The sequence below is a fragment of the Schistocerca americana genome, chromosome 2, assembly GCF_021461395.2.
Source record: "Schistocerca americana isolate TAMUIC-IGC-003095 chromosome 2, iqSchAmer2.1, whole genome shotgun sequence".
In the NCBI taxonomy this organism is placed as follows: Eukaryota; Metazoa; Arthropoda; class Insecta; order Orthoptera; family Acrididae; genus Schistocerca; species Schistocerca americana.
In genome coordinates this window covers 260,563,132-260,579,631 of record NC_060120.1, presented here as the reverse complement: position 1 = coordinate 260,579,631, position 16,500 = coordinate 260,563,132, and the positions used below count along the sequence as shown (strand labels likewise).

Genomic DNA, 16,500 nt, shown 5'->3' with positions numbered 1-16,500 from the left:
AGACACGTAAAGGCAATTTTGCAGCAGGACAGTGCTCGACCCCCTTTTGCAAAACCCGTCGAAATATACATGGAAACGTTGAAACGAGAAGTCCTATCCCTCCCGCTGTATTCTCCATACGTTGTTCTCTCTCTCCGAATACCACCTTTTTTGCTCAATGGCATACAGTCTGGCTCACCAGCACTTCCGATCATATGAACAAGGGCAAAATTGAACCGATTCATGGATCCCCACAAAGGACGCCCAGTTCTTCCGCCACGAGATTCGTATGCTTTCTGAAATATGGGAGACTGTAGTGGCCAGCGATGGGCAATATTATGAATCATAATTTTTTTGTACGTTTTTCACAATAAAGGCTCGAACTTCGAGAAAAAACGTCGGAAGCAAAGTTGTACACTTAGTATGACGTCTACATTTACATCTACAGATTGTAAATAGGAACGTCGCTCAGTGCACGAGTGGTTACACGAACTTCAAAATGAATTCTTTTGTGGAGCAATTCACACACACTGTAAATGCTGATGACCTGGCATTGAAATTGGTGATGGTACTTAGTTACTTACTTACATCCTCTTCCAGGATTCGGCTGTTGCCTGCCCTCTCTTCACGTGTCGACCAACGCCTCTTCTTCTGGTAGAAGGATATCTAAGGACAAGCTTCAGAATTCTATTGACCTCCATTCTAAAAATGTGGTTGCCACTCAACTACACTGTGTTTAAGTTGTGAGGTATTTTAGGGAGTACCCTTCCACTGACCTGAGGAACTATACTTCAGACGATTGCATTTTGTTCCGATAATTTGTTTTATTCACTTATTTTTCGGTTCTATATATCAATCTTGGCATAGCTATAACCTTCCAGAATTTAAGTTGAATCCGTTATCTTACGCTTCGATGCTGGCCGAAATGTTCCTCACACATAGCGAGATCGATGAAGCTTTTTCTTCACTTCGTCGTCATTCTTGAGATATGAATCACAACCAACGCAGATAAAACTTGATACTTGTCCTACTGGTTCACCGTCAATTATTGTCTCTAACTACCAATTTTCATTGTCTTGCCATAACTACTGTTTTTGTTCTGGATATCTGAACACTATTACTTTTATAAATGATATTTAGCACATGTAATCATTTCCGAAAATTATCGTCTTCGTCCTGTAGAAAAGCATAGTATTTATAAGGGCCAGTCGAAAGGAAACGAGAAGATAAAAAAAAGTATGTAAATTATTTATTTTATTTCAGAAGTAATCGGCATAACTGTTAACGTATCTATCCACTGTGAAATTGTCAATGCCATCATAGAAAGATGTTTGTGGCTGCCTACAGAACAATGATTGTACCTGAGCGTGCATCTCTTCATGTGAAGGAAATCGACGGCGATGAATATCTTACTTCAAGGTTCCAAAAATAGGGAAATGACATGAGGAGAGTGTGCGTGTACTGCTGTGCGTTGTGCACTGTGTCCCAGAAAGTCAATGAGTAGCAGGTTGATGGACAGCATCATTCTATTGCAGGATATTACCCGCCCACATGTTGCCAAGGTTGTTTCGACTATGCTGCAGATGTTTCGCTGGAAAGCCCTTGCACATCCTCCATACAGTCCCGATATCTCTCCAGATTTCCATATTTTTGGAGCCCTGAAGGAGGAAATTTGTGGCCGTCCATTTATTCCAGACAAAGAGACGCACACCTGGATACATTCATGATTCTGTACGAAACCGCATACATTTTTCTATAAAGGCACTGCCCGTTTTGGTTTACAGTCGGATAAATGTATTAACAGCTACGGCGATTACTTTTTAAATAATAAACACTTTACTTACTTTCTTCCATCTGTGGCATTTTCATTTAACTGCCCCTTATATGCACATACTGTTATTCCTTTTTGGTGGGATTTCTACCTACAGTAAATGTTGTTTTTATCTAGATGTGTACAGTAAATAAAATTTCAAAAATTTTCATTTCACTGTCCCTCCATGAATATGTGACTATGAGCCACATGAAAATGATTAGGCAACAACGAAGATCGTTGTCATATTACGAAAAACTGTACTGACCGATTTCTCTACACTTTTATATTTGTGGACACGTAAATCGGGGACAAGAGAATCAATGTTCACAAACTCATAATTTTACTCAGTATTTCTAGAAATGTAAGGAATCTAATCTGCAAAAAGTAGATGAGATGGCTGTCAATCAGTTGTGAGATACCTCATCTCCAGTTTGTCTGCTTTAAATTCTTGCGTAAGTCTTTGATATACATCTACTGTCATATGTTAATACTTGTTGATATAGTTGTAAGTCACATTCCATACATTTGAACGTTGATCTGTTATAAGTTTCGATCCACTGCAAAAGAAACAAATGGCTTTGAATCTCTCATAGTTTTAAATAGTGTAGGTAATGAACGAGGACATGGTGCATTCTGCTCACTTGGAGAACTATTTCTTTCCCTTGTCTGAAGTCTGACGCTTGAGCACGCGTGACACACAGCAGTGCTAGTTGTTGCTGTGGACGGCGTTCAGTATCTGCTGATGGAGACAGAGCTGTTGGCCCCCTCACTGGAGAAGCTGGCCGAGGCGGACACAGCGGGATGCTCCTTGACTGGTGGGGCCACAGCTGCTGTAGCGGTGGTGGTGGTGGTGGTGGACGAGGACCGGCCCTGCGAGCTCCTGGCCGCCATCTTGTCAAGGTAGCAAGTGTCTGCAGGCAGCCACGACTGGAAGGTAGCCCACCACTTGGCGCGCAGCTGTGGTTCCCCGAGCACGAAGAACAGGAACAACACCAGCCTGCAGGCAAGGCGCGGTATCACGTCAGCACCGCACAAAAGAGTGTACCATGTACTACACCAAGTGTCTTCTACACGAGCAGGGCCATACCGACGGTATGGCAAAATATTCCAGAGCACAGACACAGAGGGGGTGTAAATAACAATAAAACAAAGAGAGACAGCAACTGCGACATAATCGCGTGTACAAACAGTGATCCAATACTGTAAAATGCTTTTTTATTCCAGTCTCTGATCACAAATGAATTCTTTAGACGGTGACCAGTTTCAGTCTGTAATGGCCATCTTCAGATCTGAAATATATAAATATATACACCTAGTGAGCAGTGTGTCTTTTAACATAAAACAGCAATATGTATCACAATATACTGTCATACACCAGGGAAATGTACAGATAAAATTTGGTATAACGTACCTTTTTTACACCATGTCCTAAAGTGATACGGCCATAATGGCATCGTCAAAACATATAAATAAAATCAGCATAGCATCGTCACATAGATCTAAAAAAAATACGATGTAGAATAGGCCACATAGTACACATAGTGATTATTGCCAACTAGCTACTGAGGTACAGTAGCATCCAGAAACCTGTTTGCCTACACCCTTCCTAGATGTCGCTACTGTGGGTTTGCTTATATGCAATCATCATTTACGCAAAAACATAATCTGATAAAAGCACATTAGATAAAACGCATGTAGCAGACTTATTAAAATTGATGACTATCATAGAAACCAATTGTGATACATTAAAAGATGAATGCAGTTACCCATGTAAAACTATTAAAAGAAAATATATGAAGAGTAGAGGTCCGACCCTTTTTTATGGTGAATTTACGGTCAACAATTGATATAGCGTAATACATTGCCTGTGGCAACCTATGAATTACTTATGACAGATAAAATGTCTATATGACAGCTGAAAAAGGGACAGATCAATGAACAGCGCCCTCTGTTGGGTCGGCCGCTAGGATCTTATGTAGGCGCGCACCAATTCATATATGTGTACTATGTGGCCTATTCTACAACTTATTTTTTTTAGATCTATGTGACGATGCTATGCTGATTTTATTTATATGTTTTGACGATGCCATTATGGCCGTATCACTTTAGGACATGGTGTAAAAAAGGTACGTTATACCAAATTTTATCTGTACATTTCCCTGGTGTATGACAGTATATTGTGATACATATTGCTGTTTTATGTTAAAAGACACACTGCTCACTAGATGTACATATTTATATATTTTAGATCTGAAGATGGTCATTACAGACTGAAACCGGTCATCGTTTAAAGAATTCATTTGTGATCAGAGACTGTAATAAAAAAGCATTTTAAAGAGAGACAGTTTAACGGTTACCAGAATGATGTATGTGGGTTCTCCTACCCGTTGTGTTCCTGTCTTCTGCCTGGGAGACGAAGCCTTTCCCTCATTCCGTAACTATGAACAGACACAACTGTCAGATTGTAACTTCCTACAAATACAGTAGTTATACTCTTAAGTGCCAAAGAAAATGGTTTACATGCGTATTCAAATACAGAGATATGTAAACAGGCAGAAGACGGCGCTGCGGTCGCCAACGCCTATATAAAACACGTATCTGTCGCAGTTGTTGGATCGGTTACTGACCCTGGAATGGCAGGTCATCAAGATTTAAGTGAGTTTGAACGTGGTGTTAGTAATCAGTGCACGAGCGATGGGACACAGCATCTCCGAGGTAGCAATGAACTGGGGCTTTCCCCGTACGACTATTTCACGAGTGTACCGTGACTATCAGGAATCCGGTAAAACATCACATCCCCACCCGGAAAAAGATCCTGCAAGAATGGGACCAAAGATAACTAAAGAGAATCGTTCAAGGTTACAGAAGTGCAACCCTACCGAAAATTGCAGATTGCTGGGCCATCAACAAGTGTCAGCGTGCGAACCATTCAATGAAACATTATCGATATGGGCTTTCGGAGCCGAGGCTGCTGCCTGCATGACACCAAGCTTTACGCCTCACGTGGGCCCATCAACAGTGACATTGGACTGTCGATGAATGGAAACATGTTGCCTGGTCGGACGAGTGTCGTTTCAAATTGTATCGAGCGGATGGACGTGTACGGGTATGGAGACCTCATGAATCCATGGACTCTTCATGTCAGGAGGCAACTGTTCAAGCTCGTGGAGGCTCTGTTATGTATGGGGCGTGTGCAGTTGGAGTGATATGGAACCCCTGATATGTCTAGATACGACTCTGACAGATGACACGTACGGAAGCATCCTGTCTGATCACCTACATCCATTCATGTCCATTGGGCATTTCGACGGATTGAGCAATTCCAGTAGCACAACGTCCATAATTGCTACCGAGGGGCTCCAGGAAGACTCTTCCGCTGCCCACCAGACTCCCCAGACATGAACATTACTGAGCATATCTTGTATGCCTTGCAACGTGCTGTTCGGAAGAGATCTTCACCACTTCGTACTCTTTCGGATTTTTGGACAGCCCTGCAGGATTCATGGTGGCGATTCCCTCCAACACTACTTCAGACATTAGTCGAGCCACCGCCACATCGTGTTGCAGCACTTCTCCGTGCTCGCGGGGGCCCTACACAAGATTAGGCAGCTGTACCAGTTTCTTTGGCTCTTCAGTGTACGAATGTGTGGCATCTCCTCCTTCAGCCGTGTCCGAACGGACACCACGCAGAATTCACTGCTGTGAGGAGAATGGAAAGGATCTGATGATATCAGCTACAGCAAAACCTTGTGCGGAATCAACAGCGAAGAGTGAAAATACGTGCTGGACCAGGACTCGGAAATGTGATGTCCTGCTTACTAAGCAGTTGTATTAACCACTGCTCCATATGGACACAGTGTTTATCGAAAATGTGTGGACTATCTCGTCACGCTCCGGCCGGGGTGGCCGAGCGGTTCTAGGCGCTACAGTCTGGAACCCCGCGACCGCTACGGCCGCAGGTTCGAATCCTGCCTCGGGCATGGATGTGTGTGATGTCCTTAATTTAGTTAGGTTTAAGTAGTTCTAAGTTCTAGGGGACTGATGATCACAGAAGTTAAGTCCCATAGTGCTCAGAGGCATTTGAACCATTTGTTTTTATCTCGACATGCTCCCTAGTCGACTCATATTCCCATTTAGCGCCACCTATTCACAATCTCTGTCCATGTCCACCATGCTCGCTAATTTGAGATTGCCGCTGAAGACCGAATGTAAATGTGCAAGCACACTGAATGTTGTTTATTCATTGCCCGTAAAGACAAATCAGTTAGATGAATGTGTGGCGTCTGGATTCACGTAACTTATTCGCGTCGATGGGCTGTGAATCCTTAACCTTCGTTCAGGTGGACATTTACGTCCGACCTCCAGCTGAAATCTAAAAATAACGAAAGTGGAGGACACTGACAGGGACGGCAGATAGGTGTCGCTAGGTGAGATTATGGGTCAGCTGGGGAGCCGAGATAGTCTGCACAATTGCGATAGGCACTGTGTCCGGGTTCAACTGCCTAGTAAGCAGGAGATCACAGGTCTAAGTCTCAACCTGACACACATTTTGACTCGCCGCCGGTGATTTCGAACAAAGTCCCGATTCAACTAGTACCATCAGTTCCTTCCCTTTGCTTTCTACCCCATCCACCTACAGTTTACATAATCCTACAGAAGTATCAAAGAAACTTCTGCTACCAAATATACACACATCAAAAAAAGTTTTGCATCGCCCCAGTTCCCAGAACTCCAGACTGTGGACATTGTATCACAGACACAGTCCCTTTGACTGTTCAGAGATATCACTAAACCCGTCCAAAGATGTAAACAACCATGCATGAGCAGCGCCTATTAGACGGAGGGGGTCCGACAGCCGATCAGTTCCAGTCATTCCACCAAGAATGAGGTACACGGCTCGTGTTGTCTGTAGAACAATCGTGACTAGACGGTCAATACCGCGGTTCGATAGCGTCCGCATTGTTACCTTGTGCCAGGAAAGGCTCTAATCACGGGAAGTGTTCAGACGTCTCGGGGTGAACCAAAGCGATGTTGTTCGGACATAGGGGGAGATACAGAGAGACAGGAACTTTGGATGACATGCTTCGCTCAGGCCGCCCAAGGGCTACGGCTGCAGTGGATGGCCGCTACCTACGGATTATGGCTCGAAGAAACCCTGACAGCAACGCCACCATGTTGAATAATGCTTTCCGTGCAGCAACAGGACGTCGTGTTACGACTCAAACTGTGCGCAATAGACTGCATGATGCGCAACTTCAATCCCGACGTCCATGGCGAGGTCCAATTTTGCAACCATGACCCCATGCAGCGCGGAACAGATGGGCCCAACAACAAGCCGAATGAACCGCTCAGGACTGGCATCACGTTCTCTTCACCGATGAGTGTCGCATATGCCTTCACCCGGACAATTGTCAGAGACGTTTTTGGAGGCAACCCGGTCACGCCGAACGCCTTAGACACACTGTCCAGCGAGCACAGCACAGCGGTATTATGTTGGGCCGACGTACACCGGTGGTTGTCATGGAAGGCGCCGTAACGGCTGTACTATACGTGAATGCCATCCTCCGACCGATAGTGCAACCATATAGGCAGCATACTGGCGAGGCATTCATGAGCGACATCGTCCACATCTTGAGAACGACTTCCTTCAGGATAACGACATCGCTCGACTAGAGTGGCCAGCATGTTCTCTAGACATGAACCCTATCGAACATGCCTAGGATAATTGAAAAGAACTGTTTGTGGACGATGTGACCCACCAACCACTCTGAGGGATCTACGCAGAATCGCCGTTGAGGAGTGGGACAATCTGGACCAAAAGTGCCTTGATGAACTTGTCGATGCCATGACAAATACAGGCATTCATCAACGCAAGAGGACGTGCTACTGGGTATTAGAGGTACCGGTGTGTACAGCAGTCCGGACCACCACCTCTGAAGGTCTCACCGTATGGTGGTACAACATGCAATGTGCAGTTTTCATGAGTAATAAAAAGGGAGGAAATTATAATTATGTTGATCTCTATTCCAGTTTTCTGTACAGGTTCCGGAACTCTCGGAACCGAGGTGATGCAACTTTTTTTTTTTATTTGTGTATGTCTATTGCTATAAAGTCTGGTATGCCAACAGTGCTTATGGTGAACAAAGTTGTTGCCTTCACAGGTCACTCAGGTTCAACAATGTATTTCTTGCTGCCATTTTACTGCTGCATTGCAGGATCTCAAACGTAGGCGAGCGGATACTAGAGCAAATATGCTAGTTGTCTGAAGGCTCCCGATTTCCGCAGTATGAGAGCTGGAGTAAGACGCTATGGTAGAAGAAGGAAGCAAAAAGATGAAGTTGATGAGTAATTATTTGTCTCTCTGTTATTGCTTTTATTGTTCGCAAGTTTCGGTTGATACGATCTGCTGTGTAAATAAAAAGAACTCACGACTAAGTCTTCTGCGGCGAGTAATAATATTAGATAATGAAGCCATAATTAATTTTCCGTCTGCAGCGGAGTGTGCTGATATGAAACTTCCTGGCAGATTGAAACTGTGTGCCGAACCGAGAGTCGAACTCGGGACCTTTGCCTTTTAATGGCAAGTGCTCATCCTCGGGGATTTCTACAGAACGAATTTTCCTCTCTTCAGCTCAGTTATTACAACAATTGCCCGCGAAGTGCAAAGGGCCCGAGTTCGATTCTCGATCTCTCACATAGTTTTAGTCTGCCAGGAAGTTTAATACAACAGGAGATAGTCGTTGTCCTTATAGACAGCTATACTCTGTTCGTCTACATTAAAATTTCCTATAAACAAAAGTACGCTCCAAGATTACTGCATAACTGTTCGCTCTGCCTTTCGTCATCGGCTGCATTCCTCAAGCATCTGGCGTCGTAAGATCACTGCAAGTGGGTCTTAATTCCGCGTTACGTATTTTAGTGTCACTCTAGTGCGAACGGAAGTCTAACCTATATGAATGCATCGAAAATCTTATTATTTCTGCTAATCACTTTGCTATATATTTAACTTAGGTAAGTATTACATAAAAACTCACTGGTCAGTCGGTTTCGCTGAGCTTCACATTCATTAAACCAATTTTTAAAATTAATCGAAACTTGTTAAACATGCGATAGCTATTCGGTGGGGGAGGAGGGCGGGAAGGGGAGGAGGCGAAGTTTTGGCGTGTCTGCAAGGGCGCAGGGTCTTCTCGGTACCGTTCTGAACGTGTTCGAATTTCTTGTTTCACTCGTCTCCGTGTAGGAAACGAGTCTACTGCAGCGCCGCTGGAGAACCATTCAGGCACTGAGATTCACTTGCTACGAGTGACCATTTGTTTCTCCGTGTGACATCGCCGGAATCACGTGTCTGCATGGAGGCGTCTGGTGGGCAGTTTGGCGTCATTACATACACTGACGGTGGATTCACAATAGGGGTCGAGAGAATGCTACAAACCAGAAAGGAACGTCGCCGTCAAATGGTGGTGTGTTCACTCTAGATGAAATGTGAATATAATGTAACTTGCTTTGTCCAGTACTGAATGCTGAATGCTGAAGGAGCCGCCTGTTTCAAAAATTTGAGACCCTAGTAACAGAATTACGGACGTAATAATGACTCTAGAGTTTATTAATGACCTAAGCGAAGTTCATAATGGAGATCTTGCATTAGGTCATGTGGTAAATCGTCCAAATTGCTAAGTAGTGAAAGAATAAGCAAAGTGTCACCCAAAAGTTTCACAACATCAACATATGATTGCTTGAGAAGACATATATGTACAAACAATATGTGGAAGGAAATATATTTCAACTTTTTACTTCCATTTTTTTGTTCTGTTTTCTATTTAAATTCCAAAGAACGTTAATACACTCCTGGAAATTGAAATAAGAACACCGTGAATTCATTGTCCCAGGAAGGGGAAACTTTATTGACACATTCCTGGGCTCAGATACATCACATGATCACACTGACAGAACCACAGGCACATAGACACAGGCAACAGAGCATGCACAATGTCGGCACTAGTACAGTGTATATCCACCTTTCGCAGCAATGCAGGCTGCTATTCTCCCATGGAGACGACGTAGAGAGGCTGGATGTAGTCCTGTGGAACGGCTTGCCATGCCATTTCCACCTGGCGCCTCAGTTGGACCAGCGTTCGTGCTGGACGTGCAGACCGCGTGAGACGACGCTTCATCCAGTCCCAAACATGCTCAATGGGGGACAGATCCGGAGATCTTGCTGGCCAGGGTAGTTGACTTACACCTTCTAGAGCACGTTGGGTGGCACGGGATACATGCGGACGTGCATTGTCCTGTTGGAACAGCAAGTTCCCTTGCCGGTCTAGGAATGGTAGAACGATGGGTTCGATGACGGTTTGGATGTACCGTGCACTATTCAGTGTCCCCTCGACGTAGGATCCTACGGTCTTGGCGTGCATCCGTGCGTCGCTGCGGTCCGGTCCCAGGTCGACGGGCACGTGCACCTTCGGCCGACCACTGGCGACAACATCGATGTACTGTGGAGACATCACGCCCCACGTGTTGAGCAATTCGGTGGTACGTCCACCCGGCCTCCCGCATGCCCACTATACGCCCTCGCTCAAAGTCCGTCAACTGCACATACGGTTCACGTCCACGCTGTCGCGGCATGCTACCAGTGTTAAAGACTGCGATGGAGCTCCGTATGCCACGGCAAACTGGCTGACACTGACGGCGGCGGTGCACAAATGCTGCGCAGCTAGCGCCATTCGACTGCCAACACCGCGGTTCCTGGTGTGTCCGCTGTGCCGTGCGTGTGATCATTGCTTGTACAGCCCTCTCGCAGTGTCCGGAGCAAGTATGGTGGGTCTGACACACCGGTGTCAATGTGTTCTTTTTTCCATTTCCAGGAGTGTATTTACAGCACGCCAGCAACAGAGAACACACAAGGCACACAAGATGAAGAAACCATAAATAGCAAGAAAACATGACACATCTAACATTTGACAAGATACACAATAGGTAACATCATGAGAAAAGAATGTAAAAATGAAGCATACAAACCAACAACACACAAAAAAAAAGATTAAAAATACGCAACACCACGATAGATAAATACAAGAAAGGAGGCATACGCCAGCTAACGTGTAAAGGCTGTGATTCTATATGCATTGGACAGACGTGTAGAAATTTCAGGATTAGACACTCAGAATATGTACAGCAATGAAAAGTGACTGCACTTTTGAGAACGCTTTGCCTTGCAGCGCTGCGCCTTGCAGTTCCGTCCCCGCGTAGAGCGTTCTGTCTCATACGATTTCACGTAAACAACACTGAATCGCCAAAGAAACTGCTATAGACATAAGTATTCAAATACAGAGGTATGTAAACGGGCAGATTACGGCGCTGCGGTCGGCAAGGCCTATATAAGACAATAAGTTTTGGTAAACATTTTTGGAAAGCAGTGATCAATTAATTGTTATATTTTGACTAAAGTTCAGTCTTGATCACATCATGTATGTTTTAATAATATAGGTAACCGGTTTCGGTTCTTTCTACAAAACCATCATCAGACCCATGGCTCCCTTAGGATGGTAGGCGGAGCTCTCCTCGCTGCTACGCAGTCAACTGATCATGCGTAGCAGCGAGGAGAGCTCCGCCTACCATCCTAAAGGAGCCATGGGTCTGATGATGGTTTTGTAGAAAGAACCGAAACCGATTACCTATATTATTAAAACATACATGATGTGATCAAGACTGAACTTTAGTCAAAATAAGACAATAAGTGTCTGTCGCAGTTGTTAGGTCGGTTACTGGTGCTATAATGTCAACTTATCAAGATTTAAGTGAGTCTGAACGGGGTGTTAGAGTCGGCGAACGAGCGATGGGACACAGCATCTCCGAGCTAGCGGTGAAGTGGGGATTTTCCCGTACGACCATATCAGGAATCCGGTAAAACATCAAATCTCCGATATCACTTCGCCTGGAGAAAGGTCCTGCAAAAACGGGACCAACGACGACTGAAGAGAATCGTTCAGGTTGACGGAAGTGCAACCCTTCCGCAAATTGCTGTAGATTTCAATGCTGGGCTATCAACAAGTGTCAGCGTGCGAACCATTCAACAAAACATCATCGATATGAGCTTTCGGAGCCGAAGGCCCACTTGCGTAACCTTGATGACAGCACGGTATAAAGGTTTACGCCTCGCGTGGGCCTGTCACACCGACTTGGACTGGTGATGAATGGAAAGATGTTGCCTGGTCGGACGAGTCTCGTTTCAAATTGTATCGAGCCGATGGATGTGTACGGTATCGAGACAACCTCATGAATCCATGGACCCTGCATATCAGAGGGGGACTGTTCAGGCTAGTGGAGGTTCTCTAATGGTGTGGGACTTGTGCAGTTGGATTAATAATGGACTCCTGATACCTCTAGATACCACTCTGATACGTGACACGTAAATAAGCATCCTGTCTGATCACCTGCATCAATTCATGTCCATTGTGCATTATGACATACTTGGGCAATTCCAGCAGGACAATTCGACACACCCCACGCCCGGAATTGCTACAGAGTGGCTCCAAGAAGACTCTACTGAGTTGAAACACCTCCGCTGGCAACCAAACTCCCCAGACATGAACAGTAATGAGCAATTCTGGGATGGCTTGCAACGTGCTGTGCAGAAGAGATCTCCACCCCCTCTTACTCTTACGAATTTATGGACAGCCCTGGAGGACTCACGGTGTCAATTCCCTCCAGCACTACTTCAGACTTTAGTCGAGTCCACGCCACGTCGTGCTGCGGCACTTCTCCGTGCTCACGGGGGCCCTACATGAGGTTAGGCAGGTGTACCAATTTGTTTGGCTCTTCAGTGTGTATTTGGTTGCGTCGCGCCGCGGTGCTCTGCTGCAGCGCAGTTCCTCTGAGTCCGAGTTAATCTTTAGGATTAAGAGCCGCGATACCGAAGGCCCGGTATAACAACATCAGGGAACAACCTTTATGTGCAACTTGTGACGTAGTCGCGTAGATGGAGAGTGGTGACTCTCTAGCTCGTTCATCAGTTAGCCGACGGAGTGTATGTACGTGGTGCAGTGGGCTGCGTGTGTGGGCGAGCATACTCACCCGTGCGGCGTGGCTGTGATGCAGAAGAGGTAGGCGAGCCACAAGGTCCTAGCGGGAGGTCCGAGCGCCCACGGCACGCCCAGCAGGAAGAACAGCATCACCGCCGTCATCAGCCGGCGCCGCAGCATCGACGGCCCGTGTCTGCGCACACACCCGTACACATGAGAGCTTCATGTGACGTACAGCCACTGGAATTACACATAGCTGCAAAGCACTGCGTCAGCAGTCCATTAGTCTCAGTAAAAAGTAAACGACAAGGACGTTGTGAAATTTAAAAGCGCTCCTGGTGTAGAGATTGTTCCGTGAAAAATTTGGAAATCTGTGGTAAGTTCCTATGGGACCAGATTACTTACGCACTACTTAATCAAAATTAAATATACGCTAAGGATAGCACACACATCCATGCCCGAGGGAGGACTCGAACGTCCGGTGAAAGGAGCCGCGCGAACCGTGGCAACGTCCCCAGTCCGCGCGGCTACATTGTTCCGTGAAATTTCGAGTGAACTGCAGTATGTCTATATCTTGCTGCACGATATTTTTTCGCACAGTCTTCTCTCCATCTTCAGGTGTACGAGGTGTCTTAAAAAAAATAAATAAATAAATAAATGAAAACTGCTGTCTCAGCTTCATTGCTTCTTGTACAACATTTTAAGCACTGTGCCCTTCAAAACAGTCCCCTTGTAACGAGTCATTCTCCTCTACCATTACCTTTTTTATAGAAATAACTGATGCCATGTATACTATCAATTCTTGCATAGATTAAAATTGTCTCAGCTGTTTCACTAAAAGAATTCAAATGATTTTGTGTACGATGTATTCTGTTTCAGGCTAAAATGTATAAAAAAGAAATTAATATGTTACAATCGATATGCACTAACAGTTAAAATTACTCTTCTTTTGAAAATATTTTAAATTACGAAAATATCTGGTATATTTAAAATTCATATTATTAATTACACAATCAAAAAATTAGTTCAAGTGGATCTGAGCACTATGGGACTTAACATCTGCGGTCATCAGTCCCCTAGAACTTTGAACTACTTAAACCTAACTAACCTAAGGACATCACACACATCCATGCCCGAGGCAGGATTCGAACCTGCGACCGGAGCGGTCGCGCGGCTCCAGACTGTAGCGCCTAGAACCGCTCGGCCACTCCGGCCGGCTAATTACACAATCTAATGGAAATTATTAAACTCATTTCTGGATTAATTTATAAAATGATGATGAATTTCGTCGATGAGTCATCTTTTTTTGTATTGCTTTGTAAACTCTTTTGCTTTGTAAACTGTTTTTCTCTGTAAACTTTTTTCCTTTGTAAAGTCTTTTGCTTTGCAAACTCTTTGAAACTACGAGAACCGAAAAATGTAAGTACTGGTGGCCAATGGAAACGCACATATTTTCCTAAACTTGTCAACAACAATGTAAAAATGTGATTTGATAGAAGTAAAAAATTTTAAGTCGGTCTGATTTAGAAGAATGGGATAAAATAAAATTCAAGAATAATACAGACAAATCTTCAACAGTTATTTAGCCAATAAGAAGCTAAGAAATCGAAATTTCAGCGGCAAGAATGTACCCCCAGACAAGACTGAGCCACCGACAACAACAACGAGATAATGAAGATAAGTAAAAAGTTATTAGTTTGTGAATCTTACACCTCTCGAAGCTTTTGAAACTAGTGAAGATACTAAGGCAGTGAATTTAATAGTGATGTGTGGACGGGTAAGATTACACCCTCTACTGGCAACACACTTCCCACCGTTTCTTCCAGTTTTGGAACGCCTCCTTGAACACATTTTGTGGGATGGCGCGCAGGTTTCTCGTCGCATTGTCCTGTATCACCTTGTGGTTTGGATACGACGTCCTTTCGACATGATTTTTCAGTTTGGGAAACAGGAAAAAAGTCTGCCGGGGCTAGGTCCGGAAAATAAGGGGCACAACGGGAATGTGGTGTTTAGCTAGACAGCTGCAGATGGTTCAAATGGCTCTGAGCACTATGGGACTCAACTGCTGAGGTCATTAGTCCCCTAGAACTTAGAACTAGTTAAACCTAACTAACCTAAGGACATCACAAACATCCATGCCCGAGGCAGGATTCGAACCTGCGACCGTAGCGGTCCTGCGGTTCCAGACTGCAGCGCCTTTAACCGCACGGCCACTTCGGCCGGCTCAGCTGCAGACAAGGAACGACTCGTGTGCTGGCGTATTGACATGATACAACATCAAATGGTTCAAATGGCTCTGAGCACTATGGGACTTAACATCTATGGTCATCAGTCCCCTAGAACTTAGAACTACTTAAACCTAACTAACCTAAGGACATCACACAACACCCAGTCATCACGAGGCAGAGAAAGATACAACATCCAACTCTGGTTTTCCCATAACACAGGCCTCTCCCTGCTCACGGCATTCCTCATGCGCACTAGGATTCCTTGGTAGACTTCCTTGTTTAACATCTGACCACGAGGCACAAATTTAGTGATGGGCAACACCTTTATAGTCAAAAGACGCAACCAAGATCACCTTGATCTTTGACCGATTCATGCGTGCTTTTTTTGCAGGAGGTGGCCACTGCGACGAATGCATCTTCGTTCCAGCATCATAGCCGTACATATACATCTCGTGGCCTGTTATGATGCTCTTAAGAAAGTTTCTCTTTCTGATCTTCAGTCAACATACGTGGTACGAATTTTGCGCTGACACGACGCACCTCAAGTTTTTCGCTCAAAATATGATGGCATGATCCTGCGCCGATGCTGATCTCCTCAGCAATTTCCCGAGCAATTAAACGACGATTTCCGCGAATCACACCAAGAACGCTATCCCCATGGCAATCATCTGTTGATGTGAAAGAATATCCAGACTTGGAATAGTCACAGACCGACATTCTGCTCTGCTGAAAATGTTTAAACCACTCTCACTGCGTGCGACTCATACAGTACTCTCCGTATGCTTGGCTAAGCATTTGAAATGTCTCTGTGAAAGTTTTGCCAAGTTTGTAGCAGAATTTCACACACACACACGTCGTTCTCCGAGCTCCTTCATTGCAATAATTCAACGAGCGGGCTGTACACGTGCTTACTTCAGCGACTGTGGTTCGCTTGCAAATTGTCCGAGCGACACGAGGCAAATCTCAGTTTGTTGTCTAAACCTACCGCTAGGTGTCCTCAGTAGCCGCAGCGCGCTCTATCTGCTGGTTGGCGCACTATTTCAAACGTACGGTTTCTGTTCGAGCACACCTCGTATACTGTCGAAAATACACTGAGCTTCCTTATTTAAAACCCCGCCAGCTTGTGCGTGATACATTCAGCTGTCACTGCTCGAGCGCATACATTTCCAATGCAGGTCTATGCGCTACTTCGAGTCCCCTTCGTGGTGAAAAATTGCCCCATCGATATCAGATCGATTGTCTTCACACGATAAAATCGCAGAAAGACGCCGCAGGCTACGAAGCGAACCAAGTTACTCTAGTGCAGGATTTCGTGCAGTAACTGGATATTGCCGTTCTGATTGGTAAGAGCTTCGGACAGTCCTCTTTCCACTAATCTTCTGTACGTATATAGCCTGAAGTCCGATGCTCGCTTCCTTCTGTATATTCAGGCTAATCTCAGAAGTTACTGCAAGGATTT

General features: G+C 45.0%; 1 protein-coding gene across 1 annotated transcript in view; it reads right to left on the bottom strand.

Annotated features, from left to right (window-relative positions):
- Positions 1-741: 741 nt before the first annotated feature.
- LOC124593944 (adhesion G protein-coupled receptor E3-like) overlaps positions 742-16,500 on the bottom strand; it is a 123,781-nt gene continuing 108,022 nt past the window's right edge. The window contains exons 9-10 of the mRNA XM_047132293.1: positions 12,866-13,006; positions 742-2,789 (exon numbers count right to left, since the gene is read on the bottom strand). Of these exons, the coding sequence (XP_046988249.1) occupies positions 2,522-2,789; positions 12,866-13,006 (409 nt within the window). The 3' untranslated portion in view covers positions 742-2,521. The remainder of the gene's footprint in view (positions 2,790-12,865; positions 13,007-16,500) is intronic.